At 36.8% G+C, this 21350-nt stretch overlaps 2 protein-coding genes across 13 annotated transcripts in view; both read right to left on the bottom strand.

Annotated features, from left to right (window-relative positions):
* The window catches only part of LOC124008147 (calcium-binding protein 39-like), a 61446-nt gene extending 44593 nt beyond the window's left edge, over positions 1–16853 (bottom strand). For all 4 annotated transcript variants that reach the window (XM_046319175.1, XM_046319172.1, XM_046319173.1 and 1 more), the window contains exon 1: positions 16633–16853. The gene's annotated coding sequence lies outside the window, so the exon portion shown is untranslated. The remainder of the gene's footprint in view (positions 1–16632) is intronic.
* Positions 16854–17483: 630 nt separating this feature from the next.
* The window catches only part of LOC124008157 (guanine nucleotide exchange factor DBS-like), a 106794-nt gene continuing 102927 nt past the window's right edge, over positions 17484–21350 (bottom strand). For all 9 annotated transcript variants that reach the window (XM_046319215.1, XM_046319216.1, XM_046319209.1 and 6 more), the window contains 3 exons: positions 20043–20152; positions 19688–19913; positions 17484–19491 (listed from right to left, as the gene is read on the bottom strand). In XM_046319215.1, coding sequence (XP_046175171.1) covers positions 19412–19491; positions 19688–19913; positions 20043–20152 — 416 coding nt within the window. In that variant the 3' untranslated portion in view covers positions 17484–19411. The remainder of the gene's footprint in view (positions 19492–19687; positions 19914–20042; positions 20153–21350) is intronic.

Below are 21350 nucleotides of genomic sequence, written 5' to 3'. Positions count from 1 at the left end.
AGGCATATTAATAAACTAACCGACACCCTGGTATTACAATAGGCATATTAAATAAACTAACCTCATCTAACCGACACCCTGGTATTACAATAGGCATATTAAATAAACTAACCTCATCTAACCGACACCCTGGTATTACAATAGGCATATTAAATAAACTAACCGACACCCTGGTATTACAATAGGTATATTAATAAACTAACCGATACCCTGGTATTACAATCTAACTGACACACCCTGGTATTACAATAGGCATATTAATAAACTAACCTCACCTAACTGACACCCTGGTATTACAATAGGCATATTAATAAACTAACCTCATCTAACTGACACCCTGGTATTACAATAGGCATATTAATAAACTAACCTCATCTAACTGACACCCTGGTATTACAATAGGCATATTAATAAACTAACCTCATCTAACTGACACCCTGGTATTACAATAGGCATATTAATAAACTAACCGACACCCTGGTATTACAATAGGCATATTAAATAAACTAACCTCACCTAATCGACACCCTGGTATTACAATAGGCATATTAATAAACTAACCGACACCCTGGTATTACAATAGGCATATTAATAAACTAACCTCACCTAATCGACACCCTGGTATTACAATAGGCATATTAAATAAACTAACCTCATCTAACCGACACCCTGGTATTACAATAGGCATATTAATAAACTAACCTCATCTAACCGACACCCTGGTATTACAATAGGCATATTAAATAAACTAACCTCATCTAACTGACACCCTGGTATTACAATAGGCATATTAATAAACTAACCTCATCTAACCGACACCCTGGTATTACAATAGGCATATTAATAAACTAACCTCATCTAACCGACACCCTGGTATTACAATAGGCATATTAATAAACTAACCTCATCTAACCGACACCCTGGTATTACAATAGGCATATTAATAAACTAACCTCATCTAACCGACACCCTGGTATTACAATAGGCATATTAAATAAACTAACCTCATCTAACCGACACCCTGGTATTACAATAGGCATATTAATAAACTAACCTCATCTAACCGACACCCTGGTATTACAATAGGTATATTAATAAACTAACCGATACCCTGGTATTACAATAGGTATATTAAATAAACTAACCGACACCCTGGTATTACAATAGGCATATTAATAAACTAACCTCACCTAACCGACACCCTGGTATTACAATAGGTATATTAAATAAACTAACCGACACCCTGGTATTACAATAGGTATATTAATAAACTAACCTCATCTAACTGACACCCTGGTATTACAATAGTCATATTAAATAAACTAACCGATACCCTGGTATTACAATAGACTAAATGACACCCTGGTATTACAATAGGCATATTAAATAAACTAACCTCATCTAACCGACACCCTGGTATTACAATAGGCATATTAAATAAACTAACCTCATCTAACTGACACCCTGGTATTACAATAGGCATATTAATAAACTAACCTCATCTAACTGACACCCTGGTATTACAATAGGCATATTAAATAAACTAACCTCATCTAACTGACACCCTGGTATTACAATAGGCATATTAATAAACTAACCTCATCTAACCGACACCCTGGTATTACAATAGGCATATTAATAAACTAACCTCATCTAACCGACACCCTGGTATTACAATAGGCATATTAAATAAACTAACCTCATCTAACCGGGTATATAAAATAAACTAACCTCATCTAACTGACACCCTGGTATTACAATAGGCATATTAATAAACTAACCGACACCCTGGTATTACAATAGGCATATTAAATAAACTAACCTCATCTAACCGACACCCTGGTATTACAATAGGCATATTAATAAACTAACCTCATCTAACTGACACCCTGGTATTACAATAGGCATATTAAATAAACTAACCTCATCTAACCGACACCCTGGTATTACAATAGGTATATTAATAAACTAACCTCATCTAACTGACACCCTGGTATTACAATAGGCATATTAATAAACTAACTGACACCCTGGTATTACAATAGGTATATTAATAAACTAACCTCATCTAACTGACACCCTGGTATTACAATAGGCATATTAATAAACTAACCTCATCTAACTGACACCCTGGTACTACAATAGTCATATTAATAAACTAACCTCATCTAACTGACACCCTGGTATTACAATAGGCATATTAATAAACTAACCTCATCTAACTGACACCCTGGTATTACAATAGGCATATTAATAAACTAACCTCATCTAACTGACACCCTGGTATTACAATAGTATATTAATAAACTAACCTCATCTAACTGACACCCTGGTATTACAATAGGCATATTAATAAACTAACCTCATCTAACCGACACCCTGGTATTACAATAGGCATATTAATAAACTAACCGACACCCTGGTATTACAATAGGCATATTAAATAAACTAACCTCATCTAACTGACACCCTGGTATTACAATAGGCATATTAAATAAACTAACCTCATCTAACTGACACCCTGGTATTACAATAGGCATATTAATAAACTAACCTCATCTAACTGACACCCTGGTATTACAATAGGCATATTAAATAAACTAACCTCATCTAACTGACACCCTGGTATTACAATAGGCATATTAATAAACTAACCTCATCTAACTGACACCCTGGTATTACAATAGGCATATTAATAAACTAACCTCATCTAACTGACACCCTGGTATTACAATAGGCATATTAAATAAACTAACCTCATCTAACTGACACCCTGGTATTACAATAGGCATAAAACTAACTAACCTCATCTAACTGACACCCTGGTATTACAATAGGCATATTAAATAAACTAACCTCATCTAACTGACACCCTGGTATTACAATAGGCATATTAAATAAACTAACCTCATCTAACTGACACCCTGGTATTACAATAGGCATATTAATAAACTAACCTCATCTAACTGACACCCTGGTATTACAATAGGCATATTAAATAAACTAACCTCATCTAACTGACACCCTGGTATTACAATAGGCATATTAAATAAACTAACCTCATCTAACTGACACCCTGGTATTACAATAGGCATATTAAATAAACTAACCTCATCTAACTGACACCCTGGTATTACAATAGGCATATTAAATAAACTAACCTCATCTAACTGACACCCTGGTATTACAATAGGCATATTAAATAAACTAACCTCATCTAACTGACACCCTGGTATTACAATAGGCATATTAAATAAACTAACCGATACCCTGGTATTACAATAGGCATATTAAATAAACTAACTGACACCCTGGTATTACAATAGGCATATTAAATAAACTAACTGACACCCTGGTATTACAATAGGCATATTAATAAACTAACCGACACCCTGGTATTACAATAGGCATATTAAATAAACTAACCTCATCTAACCGACACCCTGGTATTACAATAGGCATATTAAATAAACTAACCTCATCTAACCGACACCCTGGTATTACAATAGGCATATTAATAAACTAACCGACACCCTGGTATTACAATAGGCATATTAATAAACTAACCGACACCCTGGTATTACAATAGGCATATTAAATAAACTAACCTCATCTAACCGACACCCTGGTATTACAATAGGCATATTAAATAAACTAACCTCATCTAACCGACACCCTGGTATTACAATAGGCATATTAATAAACTAACCTCATCTAACTGACACCCTGGTATTACAATAGGCATATTAATAAACTAACCGACACCCTGGTATTACAATAGGCATATTAAATAAACTAACTGACACCCTGGTATTACAATAGGCATATTAAATAAACTAACTGACACCCTGGTATTACAATAGGCATATTAATAAACTAACCTCATCTAACCGACACCCTGGTATTACAATAGGCATATTAATAAACTAACCTCATCTAACCGACACCCTGGTATTACAATAGGCATATTAAATAAACTAACCTCATCTAACCGACACCCTGGTATTACAATAGGCATATTAAATAAACTAACCTCATCTAACCGACACCCTGGTATTACAATAGGCATATTAAATAAACTAACCTCATCTAACCGACACCCTGGTATTACAATAGGCATATTAATAAACTAACCTCATCTAACTGACACCCTGGTATTACAATAGGCATATTAATAAACTAACTGGTATTACAATAGGCATATTAATAAACTAACCTCATCTAACTGACACCCTGGTATTACAATAGGCATATTAATAAACTAACCTCATCTAACCGACACCCTGGTATTACAATAGGCATATTAAATAAACTAACCTCATCTAACCGACACCCTGGTATTACAATAGGCATATTAAATAAACTAACCTCATCTAACCGACACCCTGGTATTACAATAGGCATATTAAATAAACTAACCTCATCTAACTGACACCCTGGTATTACAATAGGCATATTAAATAAACTAACCTCATCTAACCGACACCCTGGTATTACAATAGGCATATTAAATAAACTAACCTCATCTAACTGACACCCTGGTATTACAATAGGCATATTAATAAACTAACCTCATCTAACCGACACCCTGGTATTACAATAGGCATATTAATAAACTAACCTCATCTAACCGACACCCTGGTATTACAATAGGCATATTAATAAACTAACCTCATCTAACCGACACCCTGGTATTACAATAGGCATATTAATAAACTAACCTCATCTAACCGACACCCTGGTATTACAATAGGCATATTAATAAACTAACCTCATCTAACTGACACCCTGGTATTACAATAGGCATATTAATAAACTAACCGACACCCTGGTATTACAATAGGCATATTAATAAACTAACCTCATCTAACTGACACCCTGGTATTACAATAGGCATATTAATAAACTAACCTCATCTAACTGACACCCTGGTATTACAATAGGCATATTAATAAACTAACCTCATCTAACTGACACCCTGGTATTACAATAGGCATATTAATAAACTAACCTCATCTAACTGACACCCTGGTATTACAATAGGCATATTAATAAACTAACCTCATCTAACCGACACCCTGGTATTACAATAGGCATATTAATAAACTAACCTCATCTAACTGACACCCTGGTATTACAATAGGCATATTAATAAACTAACCTCATCTAACCGACACCCTGGTATTACAATAGGCATATTAAATAAACTAACCTCATCTAACCGACACCCTGGTATTACAATAGGCATATTAAATAAACTAACCTCATCTAACCGACACCCTGGTATTACAATAGGCATATTAAATAAACTAACCTCATCTAACTGACACCCTGGTATTACAATAGGCATATTAAATAAACTAACCTCATCTAACCGACACCCTGGTATTACAATAGGCATATTAATAAACTAACCTCATCTAACTGACACCCTGGTATTACAATAGGCATATTAATAAACTAACCTCATCTAACCGACACCCTGGTATTACAATAGGCATATTAATAAACTAACCTCATCTAACTGACACCCTGGTATTACAATAGGCATATTAAATAAACTAACCTCATCTAACACACCCTGGTATTACAATAGGCATATTAAATAAACTAACCTCATCTAACTGACACCCTGGTATTACAATAGGCATATTAAATAAACTAACCTCATCTAACCGACACCCTGGTATTACAATAGGCATATTAATAAACTAACCTCATCTAACTGACACCCTGGTATTACAATAGGCATATTAAATAAACTAACCTCATCTAACTGACACCCTGGTATTACAATAGGCATATTAAATAAACTAACCTCATCTAACTGACACCCTGGTATTACAATAGGCATATTAATAAACTAACCTCATCTAACTGACACCCTGGTATTACAATAGGCATATTAATAAACTAACCTCATCTAACTGACACCCTGGTATTACAATAGGCATATTAATAAACTAACCTATCTAACTGACACCCTGGTATTACAATAGGCATATTAATAAACTAACCTCATCTAACTGACACCCTGGTATTACAATAGGCATATTAATAAACTAACCTCATCTAACTGACACCCTGGTATTACAATAGGCATATTAAATAAACTAACCTCATCTAACTGACACCCTGGTATTACAATAGGCATATTAATAAACTAACCTCATCTAACCGATACCCTGGTATTACAATAGGTATATTAATAAACTAACCTCATCTAACTGACACCCTGGTATTACAATAGGCATATTAAATAAACTAACCTCATCTAACCGACACCCTGGTATTACAATAGGCATATTAAATAAACTAACCTCATCTAACCGACACCCTGGTATTACAATAGGCATATTAATAAACTAACCTCATCTAACCGACACCCTGGTATTACAATAGGCATATTAATAAACTAACCTCATCTAACTGACACCCTGGTATTACAATAGGTATATTAAATAAACTAACCTCATCTAACCGACACCCTGGTATTACAATAGGCATATTAATAAACTAACCTCATCTAACTGACACCCTGGTATTACAATAGGCATATTAATAAACTAACCTCATCTAACCGACACCCTGGTATTACAATAGGCATATTAATAAACTAACCTCATCTAACCGACACCCTGGTATTACAATAGGCATATTAATAAACTAACCTCATCTAACTGACACCCTGGTATTACAATAGGCATATTAATAAACTAACCTCATCTAACTGACACCCTGGTATTACAATAGGCATATTAATAAACTAACCTCATCTAAAATAAACTAACCTCACAACCCCTGGTATTACAATAGGCATATTAAATAAACTAACCTCATCTAACCGACACCCTGGTATTACAATAGGCATATTAAATAAACTACCCTCATCTAACCGACACCCTGGTATTACAATAGGCATATTAAATAAACTAACCTCATCTAACTGACACCCTGGTATGACAATTAAATAAACTTACCTCATCTAACCGACACCCTGGTATGACAATTAAATAAACTTACCTCATCTAACCGACACCCTGGTATGACAATTAAATAAACTTACCTCATCTAACCGACACCCTGGTACTACAATAGGCATATTAAATAAACTAACCTCATCTAACCGACACCCTGGTATGACAATTAAATAAACTTACCTCATCTAACCGACACCCTGGTATGACAATTAAATAAACTTACCTCATCTAACCAACACCCTGGTACTACAATAGGCATATTAAATAAACTAACCTCATCTAACCGACACCCTGGTATTACAATAGGCATATTAATAAACTAACCTCATCTAACCGACACCCTGGTATTACAATAGGCATATTAATAAACTAACCTCATCTAACTGACACCCTGGTATTACAATAGGCATATTAATAAACTAACCTCATCTAACTGACACCCTGGTATTACAATAGGTATATTAATAAACTAACCTCATCTAACCGACACCCTGGTATTACAATAGGCATATTAATAAACTAACCTCATCTAACTGACACCCTGGTATTACAATAGGTATATTAATAAACTAACCTCATCTAACTGACACCCTGGTATTACAATAGGCATATTAATAAACTAACTGACACCTTGGTATTACAATAGGCATATTAAATAAACTAACCTCATCTAACTGACACCCTGGTATTACAATAGGCATATTAAATAAACTAACCTCATCTAACTGACACCCTGGTATTACAATAGGTATATTAATAAACTAACCTCATCTAACTGACACCCTGGTATTACAATAGGCATATTAAATAAACTAACCTCATCTAACTGACACCCTGGTATTACAATAGGCATATTAAATAAACTAACCTCATCTAACTGACACCCTGGTATTACAATAGGCATATTAATAAACTAACCTCATCTAACTGACACCCTGGTATTACAATAGGCATATTAAATAAACTAACCTCATCTAACTGACACCCTGGTATTACAATAGGCATATTAAATAAACTAACCTCATCTAACTGACACCCTGGTATTACAATAGGCATATTAAATAAACTAACCTCATCTAACTGACACCCTGGTATTACAATAGGCATATTAAATAAACTAACCGATACCCTGGTATTACAATAGGCATATTAATAAACTAACCGACACCCTGGTATTACAATAGGCATATTAATAAACTAACCTCATCTAACTGACACCCTGGTATTACAATAGGCATATTAAATAAACTAACCTCATCTAACTGACACCCTGGTATTACAATAGGCATATTAAATAAACTAACCGACACCCTGGTATTACAATAGGCATATTAAATAAACTAACCTCATCTAACTGACACCCTGGTATTACAATAGGTATATTAATAAACTAACCGACACCCTGGTATTACAATAGGCATATTAAATAAACTAACTGACACCCTGGTATTACAATAGGCATATTAAATAAACTAACTGACACCCTGGTATTACAATAGGCATATTAATAAACTAACCGACACCCTGGTATTACAATAGGCATATTAAATAAACTAACCTCATCTAACCGACACCCTGGTATTACAATAGGCATATTAAATAAACTAACCTCATCTAACCGACACCCTGGTATTACAATAGGCATATTAATAAACTAACCGACACCCTGGTATTACAATAGGCATATTAATAAACTAACCGACACCCTGGTATTACAATAGGCATATTAAATAAACTAACCTCATCTAACTGACACCCTGGTATTACAATAGGCATATTAATAAACTAACCTCATCTAACTGACACCCTGGTATTACAATAGGCATATTAAATAAACTAACCTCATCTAACCGATACCCTGGTATTACAATAGGCATATTAATAAACTAACCTCATCTAACCGACACCCTGGTATTACAATAGGCATATTAATAAACTAACCTCATCTAACTGACACCCTGGTATTACAATAGGCATATTAAATAAACTAACCTCATCTAACTGACACCCTGGTATGACAATTAAATAAACTTACCTCATCTAACCGACACCCTGGTATGACAATTAAATAAACTTACCTCATCTAACCGACACCCTGGTATGACAATTAAATAAACTTACCTCATCTAACCGACACCCTGGTACTACAATAGGCATATTAAATAAACTAACCTCATCTAACCGACACCCTGGTATGACAATTAAATAAACTTACCTCATCTAACCGACACCCTGGTATGACAATTAAATAAACTAACCTCATCTAACCGACACCCTGGTATTACAATAGGCATATTAAATAAACTAACCTCATCTAACTGACACCCTGGTATTACAATAGGCATATTAATAAACTAACCTCATCTAACCGACACCCTGGTATTACAATAGGCATATTAATAAACTAACCTCATCTAACTGACACCCTGGTATTACAATAGGCATATTAATAAACTAACCTCATCTAACTGACACCCTGGTATTACAATAGGCATATTAATAAACTAACCTCATCTAACCGACACCCTGGTATTACAATAGGCATATTAATAAACTAACCTCATCTAACTGACACCCTGGTATTACAATAGGCATATTAATAAACTAACCTCATCTAACTGACACCCTGGTATTACAATGGTATTAATAATAGGCATATTAAATAAACTAACCTCATCTAACTGACACCCTGGTATTACAATAGGCATATTAAATAAACTAACCTCATCTAACTGACACCCTGGTATTACAATAGGCATATTAATAAACTAACTGACACCCTGGTATTACAATAGGCATATTAAATAAACTAACCTCATCTAACTGACACCCTGGTATTACAATAGGCATATTAAATAAACTAACCTCATCTAACTGACACCCTGGTATTACAATAGGCATATTAATAAACTAACCTCATCTAACTGACACCCTGGTATTACAATAGGCATATTAAATAAACTAACCTCATCTAACTGACACCCTGGTATTACAATAGGCATATTAAATAAACTAACCTCATCTAACTGACACCCTGGTATTACAATAGGCATATTAAATAAACTAACCTCATCTAACTGACACCCTGGTATTACAATAGGCATATTAAATAAACTAACCGATACCCTGGTATTACAATAGGCATATTAATAAACTAACCGACACCCTGGTATTACAATAGGCATATTAATAAACTAACCTCATCTAACTGACACCCTGGTATTACAATAGGCATATTAAATAAACTAACCTCATCTAACTGACACCCTGGTATTACAATAGGCATATTAAATAAACTAACCGACACCCTGGTATTACAATAGGCATATTAAATAAACTAACCTCATCTACCCCCTGGTATTACAATAGGCATATTAATAAACTAACCTCACCGACACCCTGGTATTACAATAGGCATATTAAATAAACTAACTGACACCCTGGTATTACAATAGGCATATTAAATAAACTAACTGACACCCTGGTATTACAATAGGCATATTAATAAACTAACCGACACCCTGGTATTACAATAGGCATATTAAATAAACTAACCTCATCTAACCGACACCCTGGTATTACAATAGGCATATTAAATAAACTAACCTCATCTAACCGACACCCTGGTATTACAATAGGCATATTAATAAACTAACTGACACCCTGGTATTACAATAGGCATATTAATAAACTAACCGACACCCTGGTATTACAATAGGCATATTAAATAAACTAACCTCATCTAACCGACACCCTGGTATTACAATAGGCATATTAAATAAACTAACCTCATCTAACCGACACCCTGGTATTACAATAGGCATATTAAATAAACTAACCTCATCTAACCGACACCCTGGTATTACAATAGGCATATTAAATAAACTAACCTCATCTAACTGACACCCTGGTATTACAATAGGCATATTAAATAAACTAACCTCATCTAACCGACACCCTGGTATTACAATAGGCATATTAAATAAACTAACCTCATCTAACCGACACCCTGGTATTACAATAGGCATATTAAATAAACTAACCTCATCTAACCGACACCCTGGTATTACAATAGGCATATTAAATAAACTAACCTCATCTAACCGATACCCTGGTATTACAATAGGCATATTAAATAAACTAACTGACACCCTGGTATTACAATAGGCATATTAAATAAACTAACTGACACCCTGGTATTACAATAGGCATATTAATAAACTAACCGACACCCTGGTATTACAATCGGCGTATTAATAAACTAACCGACACCCTGGTATTACAATAGGCATATTAAATAAACTAACCTCATCTAACCGACACCCTGGTATTACAATAGGCATATTAAATAAACTAACCTCATCTAACCGACACCCTGGTATTACAATAGGCATATTAAATAAACTAACCTCATCTAACCGACACCCTGGTATTACAATAGGCATATTAATAAACTAACCTCATCTAACTGACACCCTGGTATTACAATAGGCATATTAATAAACTAACCGACACCCTGGTATTACAATAGGCATATTAATAAACTAACCTCATCTAACTGACACCCTGGTATTACAATAGGCATATTAATAAACTAACCTCATCTAACCGACACCCTGGTATTACAATAGGCATATTAAATAAACTAACCTCATCTAACCGACACCCTGGTATTACAATAGGCATATTAAATAAACTAACCTCATCTAACCGACACCCTGGTATTACAATAGGCATATTAAATAAACTAACCTCATCTAACTGACACCCTGGTACTACAATAGGCATATTAAATAAACTAACCTCATCTAACCGACACCCTGGTATTACAATAGGCATATTAATAAACTAACCTCATCTAACTGACACCCTGGTATTACAATAGGCATATTAATAAACTAACCTCATCTAACCGACACCCTGGTATTACAATAGGCATATTAATAAACTAACCTCATCTAACAACACCCTGGTATTACAATAGGCATATTAATAAACTAACCTCATCTAACCGACACCCTGGTATTACAATAGGCATATTAATAAACTAACCTCATCTAACAACACCCTGGTATTACAATAGGCATATTAATAAACTAACCTCATCTAACTGACACCCTGGTATTACAATAGGCATATTAATAAACTAACCGACACCCTGGTATTACAATAGGCATATTAATAAACTAACCTCATCTAACTGACACCCTGGTATTACAATAGGCATATTAATAAACTAACCTCATCTAACTGACACCCTGGTATTACAATAGGCATATTAATAAACTAACCTCATCTAACTGACACCCTGGTATTACAATAGGCATATTAATAAACTAACCTCATCTAACTGACACCCTGGTATTACAATAGGCATATTAATAAACTAACCTCATCTAACCGACACCCTGGTATTACAATAGGCATATTAATAAACTAACCTCATCTAACTGACACCCTGGTATTACAATAGGCATATTAATAAACTAACCTCATCTAACCGACACCCTGGTATTACAATAGGCATATTAAATAAACTAACCTCATCTAACCGACACCCTGGTATTACAATAGGCATATTAAATAAACTAACCTCATCTAACCGACACCCTGGTATTACAATAGGCATATTAAATAAACTAACCTCATCTAACTGACACCCTGGTACTACAATAGGCATATTAAATAAACTAACCTCATCTAACCGACACCCTGGTATTACAATAGGCATATTAATAAACTAACCTCATCTAACTGACACCCTGGTATTACAATAGGTATATTAATAAACTAACCTCATCTAACCGACACCCTGGTATTACAATAGGCATATTAATAAACTAACCTCATCTAACTGACACCCTGGTATTACAATAGGCATATTAAATAAACTACCCTCATCTAACCGACACCCTGGTATTACAATAGGCATATTAATAAACTAACCTCATCTAACCGACACCCTGGTATTACAATAGTCATATTAAATAAACTAACCTCATCTAACTGACACCCTGGTATTACAATAGGCATATTAATAAACTAACCTCATCTAACTGACACCCTGGTATTACAATAGGCATATTAAATAAACTACCCTCATCTAACCGACACCCTGGTATTACAATAGGCATATTAATAAACTAACCTCATCTAACCGACACCCTGGTATTACAATAGTCATATTAAATAAACTAACCTCATCTAACTGACACCCTGGTATTACAATAGTCATATTAATAAACTAACCTCATCTAACTGACACCCTGGTATTACAATAGTCATATTAATAAACTAACCTCATCTAACAACACCCTGGTATTACAATAGGCATATTAATAAACTAACCTCATCTAACTGACACCCTGGTATTACAATAGGCATATTAATAAACTAACCTCATCTAACTGACACCCTGGTATTACAATAGGCATATTAATAAACTAACCTCATCTAACTGACACCCTGGTATTACAATAGTCATATTAAATAAACTAACCTCATCTAACTGACACCCTGGTATTACAATAGTCATATTAATAAACTAACCTCATCTAACTGACACCCTGGTATTACAATAGTCATATTAATAAACTAACCTCATCTAACAACACCCTGGTATTACAATAGGCATATTAATAAACTAACCTCATCTAACTGACACCCTGGTATTACAATAGGCATATTAATAAACTAACCTCATCTAACTGACACCCTGGTATTACAATAGGCATATTAATAAACTAACCTCATCTAACTGACACCCTGGTATTACAATAGGCATATTAATTAAACTACCCTCATCTAACCGACACCCTGGTATTACAATAGGCATATTAATAAACTAACCTCATCTAACAACACCCTGGTATTACAATAGGCATATTAATAAACTACCCTCATCTAACCGACACCCTGGTATTACAATAGGCATATTAATAAACTAACCTCATCTAACAACGCCCTGGTATTACAATAGGCATATTAATAAACTAACCTCATCTAACTGACACCCTGGTATTACAATAGGCATATTAATAAACTACCCTCATCTAACCGACACCCTGGTTTACAATAGGCATATTAATAAACTAACCTCATCTAACTGACACCCTGGTATTACAATAGGCATATTAATAAACTAACCTCATCTAACTGACACCCTGGTATTACAATAGGCATATTAATAAACTACCCTCATCTAACCGACACCCTGGTATTACAATAGGCATATTAATAAACTACCCTCATCTAACCGACACCCTGGTATTACAATAGGCATATTAATAAACTACCCTCATCTAACCGACACCCTGGTACTACAATAGCATATTACATTAACCTCATCTAACAATACCCTGTTATTACATAGCATATTAAATTAAAATCATCTCACCAAATATCTAGCATTGGTTGATCAGATGTGAAACTGAAAAATAGTTGATCTACAGCCAGATAGGTTAGCTGACAACGTCACGAAAATAATGCACTAACTCTTTTTGACTATATGCATACAAGCTGGACTCTACCCACACAGACACTCCAACACATACACACTCACAGGCACACCGTCGCCAAACACACACTCATCACATATCATCTATCCTATTAACAAGTCACTTTACCCCTACCTATAAGTACATATCTACCTCGAATCCCTCGTACCCCTGCACATCGGCTCGGTACTGGTACCCCATGTATATAGCCAAGCCATCATTGCTCATTGTGGATTTATTCCTTGTGTCACAATTTTTTCATATTCTGCATTGTTGGGAAGGCCCCGTAAGCATTTCACTGTTAGTCTACACCTGTTGTTTACTAAGCATGTGACAATAAAAATACAAGTTTACATGTCAACAATCCATTGATTCAAAGCCAACCCCGTCTGTTTTGCTCCATGGTTGCGAATGCATCGATTTTTTTGCTAAACAAGCTATAGGGAGTCATTTATGGAGCTATATGGAGTCATTTATAAATCATGAGAATGGTTACGGTAGTAAGAGAGAGACTGAAGCAGGAGAGAGGAGAGGTACTGCCATTCACAGGGCCTGACATGATTCCATCTCCATCAGTCAAGATGGAGTCCAGTCCCAGAGCTCCATGAACAAACACACAACCTCATCACAGACGCAAGGCAGAAAGAATACAGGTGGAACAGCTCAGAACTCTGACTGAATGCAAACGGAACCCAGACAAAACAAACTGATAGAACACTCCAATGAGTTGTTCTATTTCAGGAGATGTTCTGCAGCCATTTTGCCTGTTATTTTATCATCAAACCACCATCATCATTCTGGCCTCTAATCACCCCTAACCACAGACCACCCCTAACCACAGATAACCACCCCTAACCACAGATAACCACCCCTAACCACAGATAACCACCCCTAACCACAGATAACCACCCCTAACCACAGATAACCACCCCTAACCACAGATAACCACCCCTAACCACAGATCGGGTCAGATATTTTCCAACCCCTAATGGTGAAGGCTATGATTGGGGGTAGGGTAATCTGGTCCTAGATCTGTGGTTAGAGCCAACACACAGTACATGGCGCTGCCGCTGAAATAAAACTCCCATAAGGCCTAGAGTTACCTAAAGGGGCACTGAGCATCATGACAGTCCCTGCACTGACTACATCACTGATGACATAGGCCTATGCAGCTTGTCAGAGATGTTATAGGGTACTCTTTAAAAAAATGGTGAGACACAATCTAACCTATGTGAGGTGCAGTCTGGGTGACAGTTGTTTATGCCTGGTCTAAGATTGTGAATGTTGGTAGCCAATCTGACACTTTCATAACATACATTTACAGCACACATCCTGTCTAATGACACGGACTGTCTGATTTAAAAATATGAAGGCACAAATAATTATGCATTAAAGCTGGAGAACACCAAACTAGTCTGGCTGGATAAATACATAAATTAATGAATAATAACAAAACAAGGAGCCAAACTACAAATGTAACATGGTAGGTCAAGGTCCAATGTCTATAAATTAAGTAATTATTTATAAGAAGAACATTTCGATGAAGTTGTTACTGTAGGCCTAATAGAATGACAGCTGGCGAGACAGAATTAGCAGCCTATGCAACGGCCACTCCGGCCATTGGTGTTCCTATCCTACTGCACGGAAAGCAAAGCTCTGCTAGCGCTAAAGCAAAACAAACCCTGTACAAACAAAGCCAGGCTTGACACATTCGATGCGTGACATTACGCTTACGCACTCTACTTGTCCTGTGTGTTAAAGGACCATAAAACATGTTTAGGGAAGAGCGTTCCCGGATGAAGGCTTCACATGACATGTAGATTAATGTAGACACGCAGAAATAAAACAAATAAGACATGTGCGAATATGTCAACTATGGGATACACCCGTTTGGGCTTTTAAACTCCCTTTAATAGAATGGATGTCACATGCATAAATCGGACCGTTTTAGCAGCTAATGGTTTTACAGAGAAGCAGCTAAACAGATGGGCAATGGCTGTATTTAAATAGCAAGATTGTTTCAAACTTGAATCGATTGAATACAATGTTAAGGGCAGCATCAATTTGAAACATTTGAACAATAATTGTGGGGTAAAATTGCCTAACTTTACCTAGCTAGCTATCTCGTAAGGATCTAATAAATTCCGAATACTTACGGTGCAAGAGTCTATTTAGTATTTTTTCTCTCGGATGTCTTTGCTGCTGTCTCGATTCTCAATGTAACCGAGCAGCTTTTTCTGGTCACGCCAGCGGTGTGTTGTATGCTGGGCAAAACGTCAGAGGAATATGTGTATGTGCGAATTAAAATGTACGGAATCTTTTAAGAAGGCAGTGCAGAATTCCATTTGGTCTGATTCGTTATGAGCCACAGTCCCGGGATAGGCGGCGCACACTGAATATTTATCTACCAGCCAATTGGTCCTTTCCCCTGTGACGTTGAGGGATTTTCATATCCGGATCAGAATTGTTTTTTAGATTTCATGAATAATAGCAGCTATGCTCCAGAAAAACATGCTCGAACAATGTTTTGATTATGTCTGTGTTTTTTTTGTGTACAAATGATTTATAAATGGGAAAAAGTCAATTTGACCCTTAAACCGGAGAAACAAGATGGCCCTACAGTAGGTCTATCAGTTACAGCTCACGAAACAGTATTCACGAAACAGTATTCACCAAACCTCCGTAGTCGCTGTAAATCACGCTTCTGGAGCTGAGCAACTAGAGGTGAATAATAATATTTTCTAGTAATATACACTCAATTAAATATTTCATAAAATATTTTTGGTAGAAGCCTAACTTGAGTTGTGCGTGGTGTTTTCTATTCATATACTGTACTGTTTTTATTTTGTGTTATGTCAAAATCACAAAAAGATTGAAAATATGAAACAATTTCAAATGTATAGATTTTCAAACATGTCTAGGCTGTGAGAGTGAAACTCGACATTAAAATAAGTCAGTAGCTGCAACGTTAAATGATTTAAAACAAACTAACGACCACACATTGAGCAATGATTGACTACATCATTTAATGATATTTGATGGTTTTATAACGAGAAAAACAAACAGTCATTGGATTAAAGCAAAGGATGTTTGACTTTGTTCAGCGACTTTAATAATACACCTCAGAGATACATATTTACACATATACACAGATATGAATGCATATCATTAATTATATAACATCTGTATCAATAATTGTTACCGTAGGAAAATAAAGAACAAAATAATGCGGCAATGTGCTGCATAACAATGTGACACACAGGAACAACATTGTAATCTCACTGGGTGCAAATCGAAAAAGATATACAGTAGAACAATGAGTTATAAAAACAGTTATAACTAAAACGGTTATAACCAAAACAGTTTAAAACCTAACCTATTGCGCGTGCTGAAATTTGAGACAGCCATCATTATTTCAGCACACGACGTATAGTTATATTCCATCTTCGGTTTTCAGTGTACAGACTGCATTCTCAAATGAGCAAAAGGGATGGCATTTCTATTAATATGTATCGTCTCAGGAGTTGAGAAATTACCATGGAAACATGCTCCGCCAACCAATTAATAAAATATCTTTGATATACTTAGACCCACGAAAACATATCCATGGTCTTCATACACAACATACACATTCAATGAAAAATACGAGGTATAGGATAATACTATCTGTACACATCTTTCTCAAATAAATGAACTTGATACACGTTGATTAAGCACACAAATATTTCCTTTTAAGTTTATACTCTCTGGTACAGTACACAGTTATTTCAACACCAATCGACTTGACATGAATCTCTTTACGGGAATCTCAATCTTCAGGGGATTTCTGTGTAGTGTATAGGATTGGACTTTGAGCCAAGAGAAAATGATTCAGAAGAACATCCTGAGCACTGTTATTGTTGAAGTATCTATGATATCTGACCGTCCTGTAATATCGCCCCTGCCTAAAGAAACACCTGGTAGTTTAAAGCCCAGCTCTCTCAGATCACTGGGAACAAAGCCAAGAGTTCACTAATAGCCCAGACAGCACAGGTGGAGGAAGGAGAAACAGGGACTGGAAATGTACTGGAGGGCCTCTGGACAAAGCCATAGATATACACAGTTGACCAAACTCAAAAAGTATTTAATGACAATTCCATTCTAATTTTGCATTCTTGCTAGAATGTGATTGTCTCGACACTTTTACAGTTCAGTTTGTCTTGGGGGATCCAGTAGAAACATATGAAATATAAATCCATCATCTATTTTTAAAGTCACTCAGGAGAGGACTGAGGACATACTGAGGAGGCTGACAGCCTGACACAGAGAAACATTATGACACAACTGGTTACCAGAGTCCACAGGAGAGAGACTGAGGCGTCTGTTTGTTTGTCTGTTGAAGTGTTGAATTCAGTAGAGGAGCTCCTGGCTCCATATCACTGTCACCTTGTTGGAGTGGGAGGAGCGGGACCGCGCTAGGCTAACAAAGCCTGCCTGTGTGTGTGAATGGAGCGGGTGTGTCCTTCCTTGTTCATCTCTGTCAAACAGGTAGGGGAGAGGCCTGAACTTCCTGTTCTCAATGTGTGCTAGCCCTCAATCACAGTAAAAGACTAGGACACTGCCTCTTATCCCTGAGAGTAGAGTATGTCCAGAGGAAAGCAGTCCTTCATTACCTTCCCTTCACATTGACAGATAAGCAGCTATTAGACTGCTTTCGGCTACATTCCAGGCAGCCTCCACTTCAGTATGAGAGTGAAGTATCTATGGACTGTAATGAAAACTAACGTGTGCAAGCATTTCACTGTAAAGGCTACACCAGTTGTATTCGGCGCATGTGATAAATACAATTAGATTTGATTTGAACAGTAGTAGAGGGGAAAAGTGCACGTGTCGTTTGCACAGCCAATCACTGGGTGGCGCTGTAGCTGTGTCTCAGGGTTTAGAGGGGGTGGGACTTTAGGGCTTGATGTCAGAGAAACTTGTGTAGGTTTCACTGCAGCTGGAGGAGGTGCTGAGGTTGCCAGTTACACTGCCCTCTGTAATACAACAAAACACACACAAGTTAGTTTCCATTAGAGTCCACAGATACTTCTAAAACAAACTAAAATACTGACACACTCCTGTCACTTTTCAAAATAGCTATTTGGGTAGCAAGATACAGTTCCCTCTTGCACAAACCGAGAGAGAGAGACTGAAGAGAAAGAGGCAGACAGACAGATGGAGCCAGTGTACCTGAGCTGCAGAGGGACTGTGAGGACTTGAACTCTATGATGAGGGTGAGAAGGTTGGCTGCTGCTACCCAGCCATCTCTGTTGCTCCCCAAGTTTCTAACAAACCACTGTCCGTCATCTCCCTCTTTAATGAGCTGCACCATGTCTCCACTCTTCACTGACAGGTCCTGAGGCCCTCCTTTCTCCTTCTCATAGTCTGCCACCACTGTGAACCTGTCGCCGACAGCCTTGGGTCACAGGGTAAAGGGCAAAGTTCATATGTTTGCGTCCAGTGTGTCATGTTACTATGTGTGTTGCTAGGGAATAACAAGTAACTTTCATAACATGTTGTAGACATGTTGGTGACCATGACTCACCAGCTTCCTGCCTCCCTCATCCTCAGGGTCAGAGTTCATGGGGTCCTCGGCACTGGAGTACCCATCCTGCACTTCTGGCACGTCCATGGAGAAAGAGGCCTTGTTCCAACCTAGGGGGAGGAGGGAAAGAGAGAAGGAGAGTAGGAAAGAGAGAAGGAGAGTAGGAAAGAGAGAAGGAGAGTAATAGAATTCAGCAAACTCGATTTGATATCTAGATTAAGATTTAGCAGTGGCACCAAAAATTCCAAGACATATCCAAGATAGATTGCAATTTAGAGAACGTTATTGTCATGGAATGTTTGATCCCAACATGGAGGATAGTTTGTCAAACTAGAGAAAGGGAGTGAAACTCAAGAGGAAAGGAAGAGTGGACACTAACACAATCATACACAAGACAAGGTGATATGTACAGTGATAGCTGGTGAGAACTGGATGCAAACACATCCATTGACAGAGTACACTGTAAATCCTCAAACAGAACCACAAGAACCAGATTAGAACCCAAAGAACATGATTGAATAACCAAGAAGAACAGACGTGGAGTCCTAGCATCCAGTGAGACCTAGATCAATGCATTGTGATCCGTCAGAAACGCAGACACACAGCAACCAACACGACAACACATGCTACAGAGAGAGACACACAGTTTGCCTTTCAGTAAACAAACAACCCAAATCAGTATTTTCCGGCTGTGAATATCACACAGATATTCAACAGCAAATCTCAGAGAGAAGATTGTGGAACAAGCCAGTGATTTGTGACTATGTGTTGGGGGGGGGGGGGGGGGGGTTCTGTATGTGGGAGAAGCAGAGCAGGCTCCAGGCCAACCATACAGTGCAGCAGCATGTTCCTCCCAGGCATGTTGTCACACTACCTCTCCTTTTGGCCTGTAAGAGACTAGAGGTGCTGAGCCACTTGGTCCTGCTTAGAGTGATGTGAGGAGTCTGACCAGGCTCTGAGGAGAAGAAGCAGTAGCAGTCAGCAACGTCGTCCAGATGAACGCTGTGTCTGACACTCAGGTGGCTTTGAAGTACACAGGTGTAGGTTGACTCATCCATCAAACTGTCTTACAAAGGCCTTTGAGGCCAATAAGGCATGTCATAGATTTTTCACTTGTTGAAATCAAGACATTGTTGTATGCATCTTCTGTTTCAACGATCGTCAGATTTGAATGATCTTTTCTGGGTCATCTCCATGTTGCAGTCTCTCGTCAGTCCAGTGTCTTTAGCTAGACAGTACCAATGCACTCAGTGGGCCCCGGTGGCTGAATGTCTTACATTGATCTACCACTATTCATTCCCTCTCCAG

This window comes from Oncorhynchus gorbuscha, linkage group LG21 (assembly GCF_021184085.1).
Source record: "Oncorhynchus gorbuscha isolate QuinsamMale2020 ecotype Even-year linkage group LG21, OgorEven_v1.0, whole genome shotgun sequence".
Taxonomy (NCBI): Eukaryota; Metazoa; Chordata; class Actinopteri; order Salmoniformes; family Salmonidae; genus Oncorhynchus; species Oncorhynchus gorbuscha.
The sequence above is the reverse complement of the archived record's forward strand: the minus strand, read 5'-3'. Positions and strand labels throughout refer to the sequence as shown.